This window comes from Pelecanus crispus, chromosome 1 (genome assembly GCF_030463565.1).
Source record: "Pelecanus crispus isolate bPelCri1 chromosome 1, bPelCri1.pri, whole genome shotgun sequence".
Taxonomy (NCBI): domain Eukaryota; kingdom Metazoa; phylum Chordata; class Aves; order Pelecaniformes; family Pelecanidae; genus Pelecanus; species Pelecanus crispus.
In genome coordinates, this window is record NC_134643.1 from 144,075,138 (window position 1) to 144,093,426 (window position 18,289).

At 39.5% G+C, this 18,289-nt stretch overlaps 1 protein-coding gene across 2 annotated transcripts in view; it reads left to right on the plus strand.

The window, feature by feature from the left end:
- MID1 (midline 1) overlaps positions 1 to 18,289 on the plus strand; it is a 100,810-nt gene that overhangs the window by 23,399 nt on the left and 59,122 nt on the right. Inside the window, exon 2 of one of the 2 annotated variants that reach the window (XM_075718250.1) lies at positions 11,455 to 11,538. The exons of the other annotated variant lie outside the window; for it this stretch is intronic. Within the exon in view, the coding sequence (XP_075574365.1) occupies positions 11,455 to 11,538 (84 nt within the window). The remainder of the gene's footprint in view (positions 1 to 11,454; positions 11,539 to 18,289) is intronic. 2 annotated transcript variants of the gene reach the window in all.

An 18,289-nucleotide genomic window follows, 5' to 3' on the forward strand; every position in this document is an offset into this window, starting at 1 on the left:
ATGATGTATAAATTAATTGGTGAAAATTCTGGTTTTAATGTAATTTAATAATTTAAAATATTTCAAGACAGAGGTATTTGACTCAGTTAATTTGTAAAAAACTATAAAAGACAGAAGGAGAGGAAAGAATGAAAATTAGCATAGAAAATATGGAAGAAAAAAGGTAAATAAAAGTTGTGTAAAGGCCCCAGTCCTGTAGGTGGAAATCTTGCTGTTGATTTAAATGGGAGCAGGAACTTACTCTTTAGTAGAATGACTGCTTACAAGATATGGGACTGTCATTCTGTAAAATGATTTTGTATATTTGCTGTATTTTTTTCACATCATGGAAAACCCCCAAGCGCTAAAGACCCTCAGGCTAACATTTAATTCCTAAAACAAGTTTAGTAAGCCTATTATTTTTATTGGCAACGTGCAGTCTGTTGCAGCACTCATTCTGCTGTCTAAAAAAGGGTCTTCAGTGAGGTAAAACATGAGCTTTTCATGTCTGGGGACTTGGCAGAGGATGAACACTGGAGTCTCAGTTCGGCATCTGATATACAATAGGTGATTTCACAAATCACCTTTGCAATTTGGCAGCCTTGTTTGCAAGAGACCTCAGGATTAAATGAGCCTACAGTGAATTACTTAACATTACCCCATAGAAACCTGCCTCTGTAGGCCAAACCTGAAGTTAATTCACCAAAACTACTGTAGTTTTTTCTTTCTGTGCTGTTCTGGGCCTCAGAGTACAGCAGGAGACATCTAGCTCAACTCAGTACCTATTTCACCCTTTAGGTGTTGGTCTGAAATGTATTTACAGCTCTGAAATACGCTGAAGAACCCAGTGAATATAGATGTGACACTCAATGAGAGACTTTTTAAATATTTTACACCTAAAAAAAAATGTGTCTGGAATCACCAAATTAAATCTTACTGTAAACACTATGGGTTATGTTTAGGGAATTAGAACTAATATTACCCGAGTTCTTTCTACTCTGATTGTGACACAAAGTACCATCCAGTTTTTATCAACCATTTTTAGGGGTGTGCTTCAGTTTCTGTACCGTACTCCTTTGAAGTTGGTATTAACATCATTCTGTGAATGGCAGGCCTGATTCGGGGCTTGTTGGCATCAGCAGAAAAGGCCCTAGATTACTTCGGAGGCTGCTGCACAGGGAATCGATGGCTATACACATAAAAAATTTACTGGGATTGAGTGTTTTGTCTGCGTCTTGAGTAGCAAAGTCTCAAGTGAGGTCCATGGAGTCAAACTGTGTATAAACCATTTAAAAGCACTCCAGCAAACCCCATGTGCTTTGACTGGGCACTTAATCGAGTAATTAAATGCCCAAGTACCATGAACTTTGCATTGTGAATTAGGTATCTGACTGCTAACTTCTTTACAAGCCCTAATAATGTCATTGTATAGTATATTTCTCAGATATCTTTTGTCTCATTCCATGCAAAATATGTCTGGAAACCCTTAAAATACTAGGTTTTTCTAAAATATATTGTTTATGTTTGGTTTGGAGAAAAAAAATATATACACGCTCTTTCAGATTACTCTTTGTTCTATTTTCTCTTGGCTATTTGATTTAAATTTTACATTGCAGAGATCATGTCTCCTCTGGTTTTGTAAAGATCCATGGGTACTTCTACGATATATAGGTGATGGAGGGTTTAATTCTAAGATTAGCTCTTCATAGGTAAGGTTCTACAGGAGGCTATGAAACATTATGTATTATTAAATCCGGGTGTATAATCGCCTGCAGGATCAGGGTCTCATATGTGAATTTTTTGGTTCAGGCATGTTTGATGCAAATGTTGCATCTAATTTTTAGTGCAGTTCTATTTTACTTAATTATCCTTGTAGTCTGACTGAAGTGTAAGGAGGTCAATTGACTTTCACAAGGTTCATGGGGTTCCTTGACTCAATTCCTCATCAGCCAGACTGAGTGACCTCCTTATTTAACACTCATGTCTTTGCAAATTATAGAAGACCTCTGCTTTGAGACTCTTAGAGATAGATGTTTACTAGCAGTATTTGTTTGTGTGGTAGGTTGACTCTGGCTGGATGCCAAATGCCCACCCCACCAAAGCCGCTCTATCACTCACTTTCTCAACTGGACAGGGGAGAGAAAATATAACGAAAAGCTCATGGGTTGAGATAAGGACAGGGAGATCACTCAGCAATTACCATCACAGACAAAACAGACTCAACTTGGGGAAAATCAGTTTAATTTATTACCAATCAAAACAGAGTAGGGTAATGAGAAATAAAATAAAATCTTAAAATACCTTCCCCCCACCCCTCTCTTCTTCTTGGCTCAACTTCACTCCCTATTTTCTCTCCCTCCTCCCCCCAGGCAGCACAGAGGGATGGGGAATGGGTGTTGTGGTCAGTTCATCACACATCATCTCTGCCGCTCCTTCCTCCTCAGGGGAGGACTCCTCACACTCCTTCCCTACTCCAGCATGGGGTCCCTCCCATGGGAGACAGTCGTCCATGAAATTCTCCAATGTGGGTCCTTCCCACAGGCTGCAGTTCTTCCCGAACTGCTCCAGCGTGGGTCCCTCCCACGGGGTGCAGCCCTTCAGGAGCAGACTGCTCCAGCGTGGGTCCCCCGCGGGGTCACAAGCCCTGCCAGCAAACCTGCTCCAGCATGGGCTCCTCTCCCCACGGGGCCACAGGTCCTGCCAGGAGCCTGCTCCAGCGTGGGCTTCCCACGGGGTCACAGCCTCCTTTGGGCACATCCCCCTGCTCCGGCGTGGGGTCCTCCCCGGGTGCAGGTGGATCTCTGCTCCCCCGTGGGCCTCCATGGGTGCAGGGGCACAGCTGCCTCACCAGGGGCTGCACCAGGGGCTGCAGGGGAATCTCTGCTCTGGTGCATGGAGCACCTCCTGCCCCTCCTTCTGCACTGACCCTGGTGTCTGCAGGGTCGTTCCTCTCACGTATTCTCACTTCTCACTCCAGCTGCGTTTTGTGTGCCATTGGTTTTTTCCCCTTCTTCAATGTTACCCAGAGGCGCTACCACTGTCACTGATGGGCTCGGCCTTGGCCAGTGTCCTGGTTTCGGCTGGGATAGAGTTAATTTTCTTACTAACAGCAGGCATAGTGCTGTGTTTTGGATTTAGTAGGAGAAGAATGTTGATAACAGGCTGATGTTTTTAGTTGTTGCTGAGTACTGCTTATACTAGTCAAGGACTTTTTCAGCTTCCCATGCTCTGCCAGGCGCACAAGAAACTGGGAGGGGGCACAGCCAGAATAGTTGATCCAAACTGACCAAAGGGCTATTCCATACCATATGACGTCATGCTCAGTATATAAACTGGGGGGGGTTGGCCGGGGAGCAGCGATCGCTGCTCGGGAACTGTCTGGGTATCGGTCGGCGGGTGGTGAGCAATTGCATTGTGCATCACTTGCTTCGTGTATCATTATTATTATTATCATTATTATACTGTTACTATTAGCATTACTATTTTACTTTATTTCAATTATTAAACTGTTCTTATCTCAGCCCAGGAGTGTTTCTCACTCTTACTCCTCCAATTCTCTCCCCCATCCCATCGGGGTAGGGGGAGTGAGCGAGCGGCTGCGTGGTGCTTAGTTGCTGGCTGGGGCTAAACCACGACAGCCAGCAGCAGGTCCATCTTGGAGCTGGCTGGCATTGGCTCTATCAGACATAGGGGAAGCTTCTAGCAGCTTCTCACAGAAGCCACATCTGTAGCGCCCCCGCTACCAAAACCTTGCCATGCAAACTGAATACAGATTGGTAGGTTCATAATTATTACACATATTTTATACTGCACTTGTACAATGCAGAAACCTTCAGGATTACAGTTAAGACATCAAGAAAAAAAGACTATGTTTTCTAATGAAGTCAACTTTTCTAAATACATGCATTGGATAAATTGTGGCATTTATCTGTTGGCCTAGGCTAGGGATAATGGGAAGCTGTTTATTCTGCCCGTATGGGTAACCTGCCCCTTCAGTGTGCTTAGGTCCCATGAGGTGGGATAACTGTGATGAGACCTCTTACCTGGAAGAGGTCACAGCAGTCGAATGCATGTTGCTTGCAAATAAAAATTATCCTGCATTTTGTGGTATGATTTGGAATGGAACTGTTCAAGACTGCACGTGTTATCTCAAAGTTTTTAAGAAGGGAGAGACATGAACAGTAAAAACAATATAGTGTATCAGCCCCATGTAATGGAAATATATGGTACATAGTGATCTATTGCTATCTCCAGTTGTACTACTTGCAGGAGTAAGGGTCAGTCATATGAGGGCTTATGAGATAAAGTCCAGGGCTGCCTTTCCAAAGCACTAAGAAGAATTGCTAAGTAATAGCATTTTCCAGGAATGCCTCCAACCAGCATTTTTTACCACAGTACAAGAAACAACAAACCGAAAGCATCCCTTTCTCTTTGGCGTATTTTCCACCACATAACAAAGCTACATAGACATGTTAGGAAAAAAAGAACATACTCTTTTAAATGTAGGGCTGCATAAAGCAGGACAGATTCACTTCAAGAGGATAAATAAAAAATAGAAGAGTCTACTTTTTTTAATCCACTAAATTTCTTGTTTTCCTAAGTTTAAATAAAAAAAATTTTGAGTCTTAAACATTTTCTGGTCCAGGATCCATTTAAAGCATTACAGCTAGCATTATTGTGTCTAGTAAGTCATCACTGCAAAGTAGGAGTGTAGCATGTCCCAAATGTAGGAACAACCTGAAGTCAGAGATGCAGCTTGTTATTACTAACTGTGACTTTATTTATTCCTGTGAGTCACCATCAAAAGTTGCAGTAGAGATCGCAAGAGATCATGCAGTTTTTCTATTGTATAGTGGATTGCACCTGAAAATCAACTCTTTCAGTCATTGGGCTAGCATTACTCTTGGAGAATTTTGGAGGCTGATAATTATTTTGGACCCTGTGACAGGTATAGCTATGATCTCTTGATTTTTGTCTTTTTAATCTAGATTCTTTCTAGAATCTTTCTTTCTGATCTAGGATTTTTTAATCTAGATTCTTTGTCTAAACTTTTGAGTTAAGGTACTAGTGGAATTTAGGCAAGAAGGGAGAAAAGCTTTGTTGGAACTTCAAAGAAAACCACAGTGTGAAGTGGAAGTAATGTGACACTGCAGAACACCACAAATGCTCTTTCATCGCGTCTATTGTGCTCTTTGCTCTTGAAGCACGTCAAAACCGTATCTACTCCCACACTTTCTGTGAGTATACCCTTAGTTTAAAGCAAGAACAGAAAGCAGTGTGTTTGTCTCATCCACAGTCGTTGCCAAGCCTTGAGATGGAACCTAGGTTTTTTTCATCTGTCAATAGTCAAGTACCAGTATTGTGCTTATATTGTAACTAGTAAACAATGCTTCCTCAAGTAACTGAAAAAAAATTTCTCAATTCCTATCTAGGTTTCAGATTTGGATTACCTATTTTATTCCAAATGTTTCAATGTCTATTTCAAACAAGGAAGCTGAATTTTATTTTTAACTGTGTTAGATAGAAGTATCTTAAAAGTCTGACAAAGCATTATGTCCTAGTGGAACAGAGAGCAACCTGAAACTTCACAAATAATGAATGCTGCAATGTAACTTGCAATAAAAAATCTCAGTATAGGGCACAGGCAGATCAGATCAGGTTTATCTTTGATCAAGAGCCAAAAGCATCAGGAAAATAGTGATAGTAATTTTGTATTCTTTTATTTTCATAGAGAACATGAGATAAGCATTGGAAAAAATTATTATTTATGCTAACAAGGGAATTCCTTATTGAATTACTTTATTTAAAACAAAGCTAAGACTGAATGAAATAAAATTGTATACTCTCCTGCCATCCTTACTCTTAATATTTAATAAATTATCTTATCTTCTATCGTCTGCTGTCTAATATTCTATTCCATTCTTCAGTCTGCATGAAAAAACTTTATATTAAATATAGTCTAATGTCTGGGCACAGAGCCACTTCTAATGCTGTAATTCACTTCAACAGTTTTTGATCGTTTCAGAACCGGTAACTGAATCTCCTGTCACTTGTACACATTATTAGGTCACAAAGATTCAATTTCCATTCCCGTGTAAACTTTCAAATAGAGACACTAGTGGTTTTGGGGGTTTTTTTGGTTTGTGGGTTTTTTTGTTTTTTTTTTTTCCCCTTAATTAAGGCATTCCAATCTGTTTTGCAAAGAAAAGAGTTAGGCCAAAGATGAACCCTACCTACCTTTACAGAATTGTTATTACAGAGATCTATAGCTATCAGGATGTTGGATTGTGTATGCCATTGGGATCAGGGACAATTAGGAGTTTGGGAACTAACTTTCTATTGCTGTTTTTTGTAAATGGTGGTATTTATAATTATTTTTTTTTCTCCAGGAATGATCCATTTTTAATAAAATTTCTGTGGAGAGAGCCAGAAATTACTTCAGGGAAAGAGAAAAGGAGAAGCATCTCAGAATAACCTTTGTATTCTTTGGTAATGATTAGGGAGAACTCCCTGTCGGAAGTTCATAACTGTTTCTGTAAGTGAACATATATGTAAGGGGAGACTTTGTGAAAGAGGGTGGTAGGAACTGCATGCTCCAGTCACAGGTAGGCTGCTAATTGACATTTAAGGTAGCTTGTTCAGATCAGTAATATGGGACACCAAAGTTCAAGTATATATTCAATATATGTTCAGTAGGTAACCATTTATAAACACTGAAATCACAGCAGGAACAGGGACCTCACACACTAGTTTATTCATACACGATGAGAAAATTGCTCTGCAAATCAGGAAAGAAAACATAGCTCCCTATATGTGTAGCTATGTTGAAAGAGCCATCTTGGGGCCAAAAGAAAATCTAGAAGCTAAAGGCGACTTTTTTACTTATCTCATGAAGTTTCTGACCAGTGTATTCAGTTAATACAGTTATGTTTCTACCATCATTCTAACAAAGCTCTACAGTCTTAATTCATTTTTTGCTAGAATACATTCAGCCAGCTGTGGTTTCCCTCCCTGTGTTCCAACACTTTCTTTTGTTCCTTAAACCACGTGGACTTCCTTTCTCAATAGCTGCAACTGTTTCCTTGTCTTCATCTGCCTACTGCTCGCTTTAAAACATTCCCTCAGAGAATACGCATCTAAGAAATTAATTTTTAAGATTTTTGACACTCTGGCCTTTAATGACATTTGTGGGGCTTGACATCTTTCTCTGAGAGTCATATCTCAGCATCCATATGCTCAGGCAGTGCTTCTCATCAGCATGCTTGCTTTTAGCTTATTGCAGTTGAGATCAGTCAGGAACAAGCTCTGAACGGGAAGGAGCTGGGGAGAAACAAACACTGCTTGAAAGAAAAATAAAAATTTGTGGGGTCTGGAGAAAATCAGCTGATCACATGCATTGAATAACGCACATTCACAGAAGTTATTTAATTTTGTCAAGATATTTTTGACCACTGACAAACGTGTACATATATATATGTGTGTGTGTCTGTATATATATGCACATATGCAGGTATATATTTTTATATATGTATATGTGTGTGTGTATGTATGCATTTGTATAAAACAATGGTTTCAGACAGGCTGAAGTTTCTCATGTCTTCAGTCTTTCATTTCTGATACAGCTGTTCACATGCTCATGTTCTTGCTTGTCCATATGCTGATTATTCCCCATATAGGCTTCTACTCTTCGTGAATGTTGATTCCAGCCTCGCTTTACTCCTCCTCATTGTCCAAGGTACTACAGTCAAAATTGTATGTCCCAGCTATTGCTTCAGCCATGTTACTTCGCTATCGCTTTAGTATCCTGTTTTGATGTCCTGAATTGCAACTTCCCATGTTTCCTTTGAACAGCATACATAGTGGTACTTCTGCTGCATGCCTATGTCTTCCCTGTTCTTCTCATTGTCTCAGTGCTGCCGTTTTCCAAAGACACGTCCATTTCTCACATTTAGTCCCCTTACCTAGAACAAAGCTCAGTGATTCAAGGCAAAGTCACTTCAGGCTCTAAGATGGCATTTCCAAAGCAGTGAGGTCTGTATTTTCGCTTGTTCAGAATGTCATATATCAAAGAATTAAAAAATAATAAAAGGTGATCTTAATTTTTCTTTTTTTTTTAATGCTAGGATCTTTGCTTGTAAAGTCTAACTAGTTTTGCATGGGGACTAAATTTTTGTCTTACATTTATACAATATCTAGCAGAGCAGAGTTCTGATGTGTGACAGGACTCTGAAGAAGGAGACAGAAGAAAGAACACAGTATGTAGCTTCAATTGCTTATAAATTGATTGCTTTATTGTGGGTATTTCAAAACTACTCATTAATTCACTTTTAATCTTGGATCTACTATATAACAATACAGTAAGTATTAAAAACTGCAGGGAAAAATTTTAAATGTTAGTTTTATGATTTTTTTACTTTTAAACATTTGGGATATTTCTCTACTCATAAATTATTGTTTTTAAAGCATACTCTGTAATATTTACATAGAAAGTTGATAATCAGTTTAATTTTGACCAACTATCACTCATCAGTAATCAGTTAGTCATCTGTGGGTTATGGATAATTACCATTATTTAAGTTTTAGCCTAAATTCTCTAACATTTAAACAAGGCAATATTTGAGTAAGTGTCCCTGGAGGGAATGTTTCAGTGCTCAGCTCTGCCTTTAATTACTACAAATTTCTTTTAACTTCATAATTATTCACTAGTGACATTTTATTTACAGATAAATGTCTCATGCACTAAAGAAGGAAAGGGTTTCTAGCAGGCTCAAAATTCAATGTTTTGTCCTTTCTTCTCTGTTGATAATTAGTATATTAACTGGTTCTCTGAATGTTGATTTATTTTGTGTTTATTTCTTTGTAACTTGAAGGCTCACATTGGTCTTTGCATGTCGTAGAAGTGGTGTAGTTCAGATGGATTCCTAGTGCTGGGTAACTGTCTGCATAATTATGAAGGAACTTAAGGGTGAGCACATATTTATGCAGCTTGATGAATTCCAGCCTAAGTCCTCTGAACCATTCCAGGAGTTGAGAAAAAGACTCCCTTCCCGCTCAGCAGATGTAGAAATGGGGCAATATAATTTCAAATGGCAAAGTCTACCTAGATATGATGGATTAACTGAGTGCTTGGCGTTATCCTTTGGAAGGAATTAGCTAAAGAACAGCTCTTAAGGATAGACCAGTTCTTGGGAACCTTCTTAAAAAGTGCTTAGAGGAAATGTGCCAGTCTATAGACCTAACTGCATTATTTTGATAATTTAGATCTTTCTCATTAATTTAGACACTTTTCCCAAATTTGACAGGCACACAAATATTGCAAATATGAATGTAAAACTGTGATAATACAACAAATGTGCTAAGAATGCAGAGCTGTATTCACTGTAATACTTGACTATAATCCTTTCCAGGCCGTGGACTATGCTTTTACTCATCCTGTTACAGCTAGTGATACTGCACTAGTATATTGCAATATTGCAGTATAGTATACCATGTAATAATATATACTATATAGTATCATATGTATTTTAGCATACTACATAATGATATATAGTGGTGCCTTGCAGTATTGCTGGTGATACAGATGGTATTATTGTAGCACTTTCCAGCTGAGGTTAATACTATACTTTCTGCTTTGAGATTGGTGGATGCTCAAGAATTTAACCAAGAACTTATTCTTTGCTTTTACGTCTGTGGCCAGAGGTTAGCTCCTTTCCTGGTGTGCATAACCGAGCCCCGGTCCAGGCTGGAGACTCTGGAAAGGTGGCAAGTGCATTACTAAGTAGGCTGTATGTGCAACAGGACTAGCAAAGCTACAAGTAGAGCAGCCTGTGCCTTGATAACCCCTCCAAATAAGTCCAGTTTCCTCCCATGCTCCCTGGATTAAGTTTTCCTTCCTTGCAATACCTTCTTGAAAATCCATGGGCGTCTTCAGTACCTCTTTCCTTCCGTAGGCTACCATCTGGGTAAGCAGCAGAGCAGCACAAGGGGTGCTTCCAGGGTAGGTGCATGCTCCGGTAGGCCCTGTGGGTCAGCACAGTTCACACCACGGTCTTCCTCCTCAGCAGGGCCATTAACTGAGTCCTCACTCCACTCCTCAGCAGTCAATTTTAATGAACTTTGTAGGACTCCAACATATCTAGGACTTCTGTCTCTGTTTTTCTGAAGCTAGCCATTCCATTTGTAAGCTATTGTAGACATGGCAGAAAGCTGCATGGAGGTGTAACAGGTAGTCAGGTCAAAGTTAGAGAGAAGGATGAATTTAAATGAAACCCTCTTGGAAACAAAACCATTTCTATCCTCAGTATATTCTCTAGAATGCTAAAAGCTACTTTTTCACCTCCTGCTCTTCCCTCCTTCCCCAGCATAACTCTACACAGTTGGACCAATTTTTTGAAAGGAGTGGCTGTTGTATTTTTCTGTACTTATGAGTGACGCCCGTGCTTCTAGACATATGTGTTCTGAGGATACTCGCCATTCTACAGTTGTAACTTGTTTGTCTAGAAAGATAAGCAAACTCTAATAGTATGCAAATAAAATATTTCCACCTGACTGAAATCTGACTGACCGTTTGCTCATAGAGCTGACAGTAAGATGCTTCTTTGTGTGGCAAGCATATAGATGCTACAATAGGGAATGTAAATCAATTAAGTTGAGCTTTTCAAGATTTGCAAAAGTTATTCAGCAGTTAAGGTGTCCAAAATGTAATACTTCATGGGAGCCTAATTTTTCTAGTGTTTTTTAAAATCCGTGCCTTGTAAATGTGTCTTCAAATCTGAGGCATCTGGAAAAACAAATAAGTAACATTTTGAAGTAAAAGTAGCTTAATTTTCAGAGGGGCTGTAAGACTTTCAACAGTCATAAGCCTAAAGAAAATAGTGTAGGCTCTAGAAACTTCTGAGGAAAATGTCAGTTACAGAAGTTTTGCGACCAGTTTCAGCTAATCTGAGACCTCATCAATAGGAGGGATGGTTCTGCTTCACCACTTGCTTCAAGATAACTTGTTATCCACTCCTCACTGGTGCTGGCTGTTACAATCATGCACCTTTGGGAAGGATTTGTTTTCAGCAAGATTAATATTTTGATGCACTTGACTGTGCTCCCACATGCTGTAGTGCTGATGAAAAGGTGAGAGCAGGAATGCCCCTTTCAACAATGGCATGTTCTTAAGTTATTTTAATAACTTTTGAAATTAAATCACTAGCTGCCAAAAAAAAAAGTAGGGCAAATAAAACTAAGAGGTTTTCTCTGACTGTCTGGGGAAAGGAGCTTAAACAGAGTCCTTCCTCTACTCAGAGAAACAGTGTGGGGTTTTGTATGAGGGGGTCTTTTCTGGAACTTCAGAACCAGTCTCTGAGTCACATACCACACACTGACTTTGCTGTCTAATTCCTCTCTTTAAAATTGCCTCTTCTGTAAATAAAAGATGCAAGAATGCCATAAACTCTGTCTGTGTCAATTAGTTTCTTTCTCACCAAGGAACTAACCCCATCCTGGAGTCCAGACCTTGCTGAGAATTCAGGAGGTGTGACAGTATCTCTCTGTAGTGCCATGATAGGCCAGGTAAGGAAACCTGTGTTCATAATTCAGTTTCCTGAACGCAAGCATATACACGTCCAGTAATGAGTACATTTTCAGTAGTCATGTGAAAGAAATGGTGTCAGATAATGGAAGTAAATGAGGTCTTTGGTTTTTGTACTTTAAAATAGAGCAAATCTTTTGGCCACATATGTACATTTAAAATAGATCTAAGAAGGGAAGTAAGACACATTCATAGCAGAGATATCATGTCAGTTCAAAATAAGTAAATAGAACATCATTAAATTATCAGGTTTAAGGAGCAAGGAACATAAATTTGCAGCTGGAGTTGACTGTCTGTTTTGCAAATTGAATAATGTTTGACCAAGGAGACATGGTCACACACCTTAGCTTATGCTTTTCTGAGAAATGGCACCAGTTATGCAGTTACTCTATTCCTTCCCTTTCTCTTTTATCATCACGTGTAGTATCAGACGCTGACATTACATTTTTCTTCAGTAAATTCCTCCCTCCTTTTAACATCACGACATCAGTGAAAAGTAGTGATCTATATAATTATATTTTACAGTGCTTAAAGGGACTTGGTGAGACAGGATTACTTTTTAGTGAAACCGTGAGATGCTGGCTTTAGTGTGACGTCCACCTGGCAATTTCTGGCCCTTCGGCACCTTGCTTTCCCCACTCTGTCACAGGTCATCACCTCCTCAGTTTTTCTGCTACAACTCTCTGTGGAGCTGCGTTGCAGACGGGATCTCTTATACTGGTTTAGAGTATATTCCCGTTCCCTCCCTCTTTCTTTCAGAGGTTTATTTTTAACCCAGACCCGGCTTGCAGTGCAGCCGCACAGAGCGGTGCCAGCAGGGGTAGGGCAGTGGGGAGGGCAGGCCCGTACTTAAACTGGCCTCATCACCACAGCCAGTAAGTGACAATATCATGCTAAAGACTGCAGGACTCTTCATGTTCCGTGTTCTTGTAACACTTGTATCCAACCAGTCCCAATCAGTTGACTGGTGCCTGCTGAGAATTAACTTGTACAGGCTGCCAGAACATTGTAGAGGCTGCTCCCACCCCACGAAAACCAGCAAGTGACAGTACACGGAGGGTGGCTGTGGAAGGCCTCTGGGTACTGCCCTGAGACCAGTTTTGCATCGCCTCATTAAATAGAGTTAGGCCAGTATTACTTTTTTTCTTTTATAGATGAAGGAACTGAAATACTCAGTGATGTGGAGTGGCAAAGGCCAGAAAATAAACATCACTCCTGGGAATAAAAGTCAAGACAAATGTATGTGAAAAACTCGCTCTGTAGTTTTTTTCCTACAAGCCTGTGCTCAAAATAATGCAGCTCTCATAACGATACTTATTTTTTACTTTGCCAGATGTTGCCAGTCAGGAATGCTTTCTTCTTAAGACAAATAAGAAAGTAGCATAGTAAATGTGTTACTTTTAAAAGCATGCTTACTGTGCACTAGAGCTATATGCCATTTCCAGAATCTCTTAAAGGAATGGTAAATCTTGTTTTGCTTAAGTATTTTTTTTTCACAAGGGAATTGGGATTTGCTGGGATATCTCTGTGTGGGTTAAGTCATACATATGAATTTTATTTTCAAAAGCAGTATTTCTTCCAGACCGTGACTTATTCCTTGAACAAATAACAATATCTAGCAGTGTAAGAGAAATGGCTAGCACTGAATAAAAGTATTGGGGGAGAACATTTCACCTTTGGCATTTGGCAAGTGTTGGATGAATACTAAAATATCTCTAAACCAGCTAGCAGGGTCAGGCTGTGGCTTTCCTAAGCAGTCTTAACTTGTCTCTGGATGTAAGGAACTCAGGCGGGTTTGGTTATCATTTGGTTATTGCAGTCTAAGCACCTACAAATGTTTTTTTCCATTGTGTAATATTTTCACCAGATTTGGCCTCTGCAAGACATAAGGAGATAGGCTTTGGATATAGAAACACGGATGACTGAAGAGAATGAGTTTTTACCTGATATTTTCAAAAGTTCAGAATAAACCTTGCATTTAGGAGTCTAAGTCCCTTTGAAATTAGTAAGCGTTAGATATGAACAACCTTTTTCAGATCTGTATCCTAGATGCCTGCTTCTCTAGGCATTTATGAATATCCCACAAAGAACATATTTACTATTGCAGCCACTATACCTTTGAAAAGCATAAGTCAACACATTGAGCCTCCTATAACTCCAGCTGCTTCTTTCTGGTTGCAATCCAAAGCAGGGCCTCAGAACTGAACGTACACACAGATTGGAAATCAGTGCTGTTTGGTGCTGTACACACTGAAGGTCTCAATCCTGGTATAGACGGGTTGCACGGACAGCTGGGCTGTAATGGCATCCTTGACTGGGTTGTATCTGGTAATAAAGATGGAATTGAAACTCAGTGAACCCCACACCTTCATAATTAACAGTTTAGCATGCTTCTGAAGCACTTTGATAGACAAGATTTTCACTTCTTTTTTGTCATGAGACAAAGTGTTGCCAGGTGGCTGGACACAAGTTTTGAATGCCAATGGTTGTAGGACCACACGACATACAGAGATGGCTACAGCCTAGCCTACCTTAGACCTGTTTGATGCATATCCACTGAGTAGCACACTAAAAAATGCCTCCTGTAGTTTTCTGATCTGTTTTCCCATCCTTATGTAAAAGTTATGCCACCACTTTGCTAAATCCTACACTTCAGATCTGTCATTATATTTGTACTTGGCTGTCCTATATTAGCCTGAAAACTCAGTGCTCTTCACATTTTTAACATAAGCTTTTAAATGACTCATATAGAACCTTAGGCTTGTAGCACAGCCTCAAAAATATTATGTCTGTGGGAGATTCGTCATGATAAATACAATAAAGTAAAGTATCTGTTTTTCAAAGAAAATATCAGCAGTACAGTTAGCAGGGACACATTCTCAGCTGACATAAATAACATCGTCAGAGTCACAATTTACATCAACCAAGGGTCTGCAGATGCTTAAAATTCTAGACACTTTCCAAAGCAACAAATTTCTGTAGGCCAAAACTGTCACACATTTTGTGAAATAATTGTAATATGGGAAATGAAACCACTTTAATTTCTTTGATTGGCAGTGTCAAAAAAGAAAAAGAAAAAAAAAAGAACAACAAACTCCACAGAGACTTCTGTTTGGAGAACTTATTAATAAGAACACTAAACACTCAACCTACTTAAAGCTGATGACAAGTTGCATTGTATTATACATTATACTTGGTAGCAGGTAGAAGGAAATAATATCGTCCTCTAACACCCTACTAACTTGCAGAGAGTAAAGAGCTGATCCTTACACTGAAATATCCTTTACAAAAACGGAAACCAAACAATTGTATTAACATTGCAGCCTTTTATTAATTAAAAGCTGGATTAGGAGAACAAGTGCTTTGTTTCAGTTTCCTTTTCAAAGAAAGATGGGGTAAAATCCTACCAAAATCAAATCAATGGCAAAATTCATAGAAACAGAAATCACAGGTTGGTAATTTAGAAGAGTAAAGGATCATTTGATATTTTCCTTTTTCAGTGTCTTCAAAAGACCAGCATTTCCAGAGACAACCATTGGTCTGTTTATGTTTTTTACTTGTCACTTTTTGCATGTAAGCAGATTTCCCAAGGCTGCAAAAAAGAATTGTGAGAAACAATTAAAAACAGAACGTTGCCTCTGTTGGTCTCATTTATGTGATTCTGTTGTAATACATGATTGCATTTCTGCTGGCAGATGGAAATATTTTGCTAAATGGGAAAGTATAGCTGATATCATAGGGATCATTTGAGAATTATAAGAATGCTGTCTGGAGCTGACTGACTTCTCTGTCAATATACGCCCACACAAAGGCTTGTGAAATTATTTACCTAGAGGCCTCTCCCTCTGAGGGAGACTAATTTCCTATTCTCATCTTCTTTCCATAGACTCAGTCTTCCCCTTTCCTGACACCCAGTCTCAGTCTTCTTGCCTGCTCAGATCCTTTTCCAGTTGTATATGCTCAACATCCATGCCCCAAGAGTACCTTTTCCCTGCCTCTACATCTGTATTTATTCTGAACCTTTTCCTTTGGTTCCCAGACTGCTTGGATCTCCATGGATGCTCATCTATGTTCGGTAAGCCCCCGCCTCCCGCAGACCACTGTTCTGCTCAGGGCTCTGCCCTCCCTGGTCTCTTACCCCAGTGGCTCTGCCCTGCAAGGCTATATTTGCCCAGACCCAGCTGTTTCCCCACCACAGTAAATCCCATATGCAGATTCTCATCTAACTTATGCTGACCTTCCACTGGTCCTTCTTCTCCTCTGCTTCTTCCTCCCCTCACCTTATCTTTCACCATCGCCACCCCTTTTTCATTCCTGGGGTTATCATTTCCACTATCTACCCTGCTACTTTACCCTCTCACTTCCAGGCTTTCTTGTCTGGCTGTATTTCCAGAGGGGCCTTACAGCTCACCCAACTCCCAGTCTCAGCATCCTTTTCCAAAGTCACTTTGCTTGCTCTGCTTTTCCAGCGGTCCATCCCCATTTCTTCCCAGCACCTCCTTCCAATCTAGACTTATCAGGAGCAATTTTTGTCCATTGTTAGTCTACCCGATCCCATGTCTTTGTCGAATTCCTTTATCTGTCTCTAATCAAACTATGGCACTTGCTTCATTTTGATTTTCACTTGGACCTCTCTGCATTAACTAGTGGGTCCTCATGGGAGGGGAACTGAGGGCACAGGAGAGACAAACTCCCTGGTTTTAGATGTGGAATATGACCCTGCCTTGGGTCATCAGGTGGGAGAAGTCATTACAAGGACATTGTAATTTGGTTTTAGTAGCCCTGAGCTGTACCGTGATGGTACATGTACCGCCTGGTCAGCTGGGAGTCTGGAGCTCAGCTAGTGTTGACAATCTTCAGAGCTTTTAGTTGCAAAAGCTCTGATGTACAGTTTTTTTCAGATCTTGCCTGAATTTGGAAGGGCTGGCAGCAAAAGGCAAAAAGGCATATACTTAGCACAGAAACCTCTCCTGCCAAATTTAAGTCCAGCTTTCAAAGCACTGAAGCAGCAGAGCAAGACTTTTTGTCATTGACAGCAGCATATTTCCCTTAGCCTGTTTTGTAAAATTAGCTGGTGGTTTTATCTGGCATTTTCATAAAAATAAAAATTAAATCAAATCAGGCCAAGGAAACACTGTAACTGGAAAATTTAATGGGGAATAACTAAAGTTTGACATTTCTGTATGTGAAATCAGGATCTAATAATGGGAAATGTCAAATGTGCATAATCATAGGTGAAACTGCAGTCCCTGCTGATATGAGTAACAGCTTTAAAAAGCCTGAAATATGTTCTAAATTGTTGAGGATAAATTATGAACGGAGCTACATCTCTGGAAATCATCTGATTCTTATGTTCAACTAATAGCTGAATTTAGCCCTTTGTGTATAGCAAAACTTCTAATTTTTAAAACTTGCTGCAGGCAGACATTATAAATTCTCAGCTTTCTAAGGCCAGACATGACCATGGTAATTGCAGAATCTGACCTCATGTGCAACATCGAGAGACTGGAACGTTTTGCATACTAATTCTTTTATTTCACCTAAACCTCACAGTTGAACAAGAAGATAGCCGTTAGTGTATCTAAATCCAGCTATCAATATGCATGTATTCGGGGGGGCTATTTCCCGGGTTGTATTCAAGAGAAGAGGTTGAGCCTAATGGCCGTAATGACATGACTGTATCTTAATGGGAACACACCACTAGCAAAACATTCCAATTAACGGGGGATGTACTGAGCTGAAATAAATGGTTTTAAGTGATGATCAGCCTGGTGTGAAATTATAAACTCCTTTGTTAGCATCAAAATGACTAATTACAGCTCTGATGCAGAATAGCACTCAAATTTTTAAATCTGTGGGACTAAACTGAAAATGCTTTCAGCCTTTTGCATGACCTCCAGGGAAAAATGAAAAGCATGCAATTTTTAGCTTGCATTTTTATTTAATTGGTGCATTATTTCAGTAAAAGCATTATATAGTATTTCTTTCCTCTTTCTCCAGTCTTTTTTTTAATTGAGTTTCCACAGGATGTCCTAATTAGGAGACCCACACTGTATACCCTCAAAAGAATTAAGGATTTCACGTCAGCTAAGTGGCATTTTTGACTGTGGAAAAAAAGCACAATTTAACGGGACAGACTAAAACAAGGTAGCCAGGCTATTCAGGGAAAAAACTGAGAAATAGGTACAAGTTTTATGTAAAGATTCATAATTCATTTAGGTGGTACTCTTTTCTTTACACTTTTCTAACACTGTATAGTACCAAATTCTCTTAATTTAATTTGTACTTCTACATAAAGCAATCCACACACATTTTAAGGTTTTTTCTTCCTTTTACCCTACAGCTTTCATATCAAGCAAGCAAATGTTAAAAGCAGTTAAAAGCAGGCTTGAATATGTTCTCTCCATTGATGGGTTTTAAAATTAAAGCTCTTTGAAACTTTCATGCCCATCAGTGCAGCCTGGGACCACTAAATCACAACTGTCTGGTGCCACACACGGACAAACCAAGTCTTGAAGAAGGGGTGGCAATTTTTCTGCCCTAGCTTAGAGTGCCCAACCAATGCTGAATGGAAGAAAAAAACACCATATTTTTCTTTTTAGTAGAGTATATGAAATAGTAAAGGCAGAAGATGCCTTTGAGTTCCTGTTCTGTTTTATTACCATCTCTTACAACTGCCCTGAAAGCTGAAAACATCCCTTAATAAATTACAGTTTCTTTCTTCATGACAGA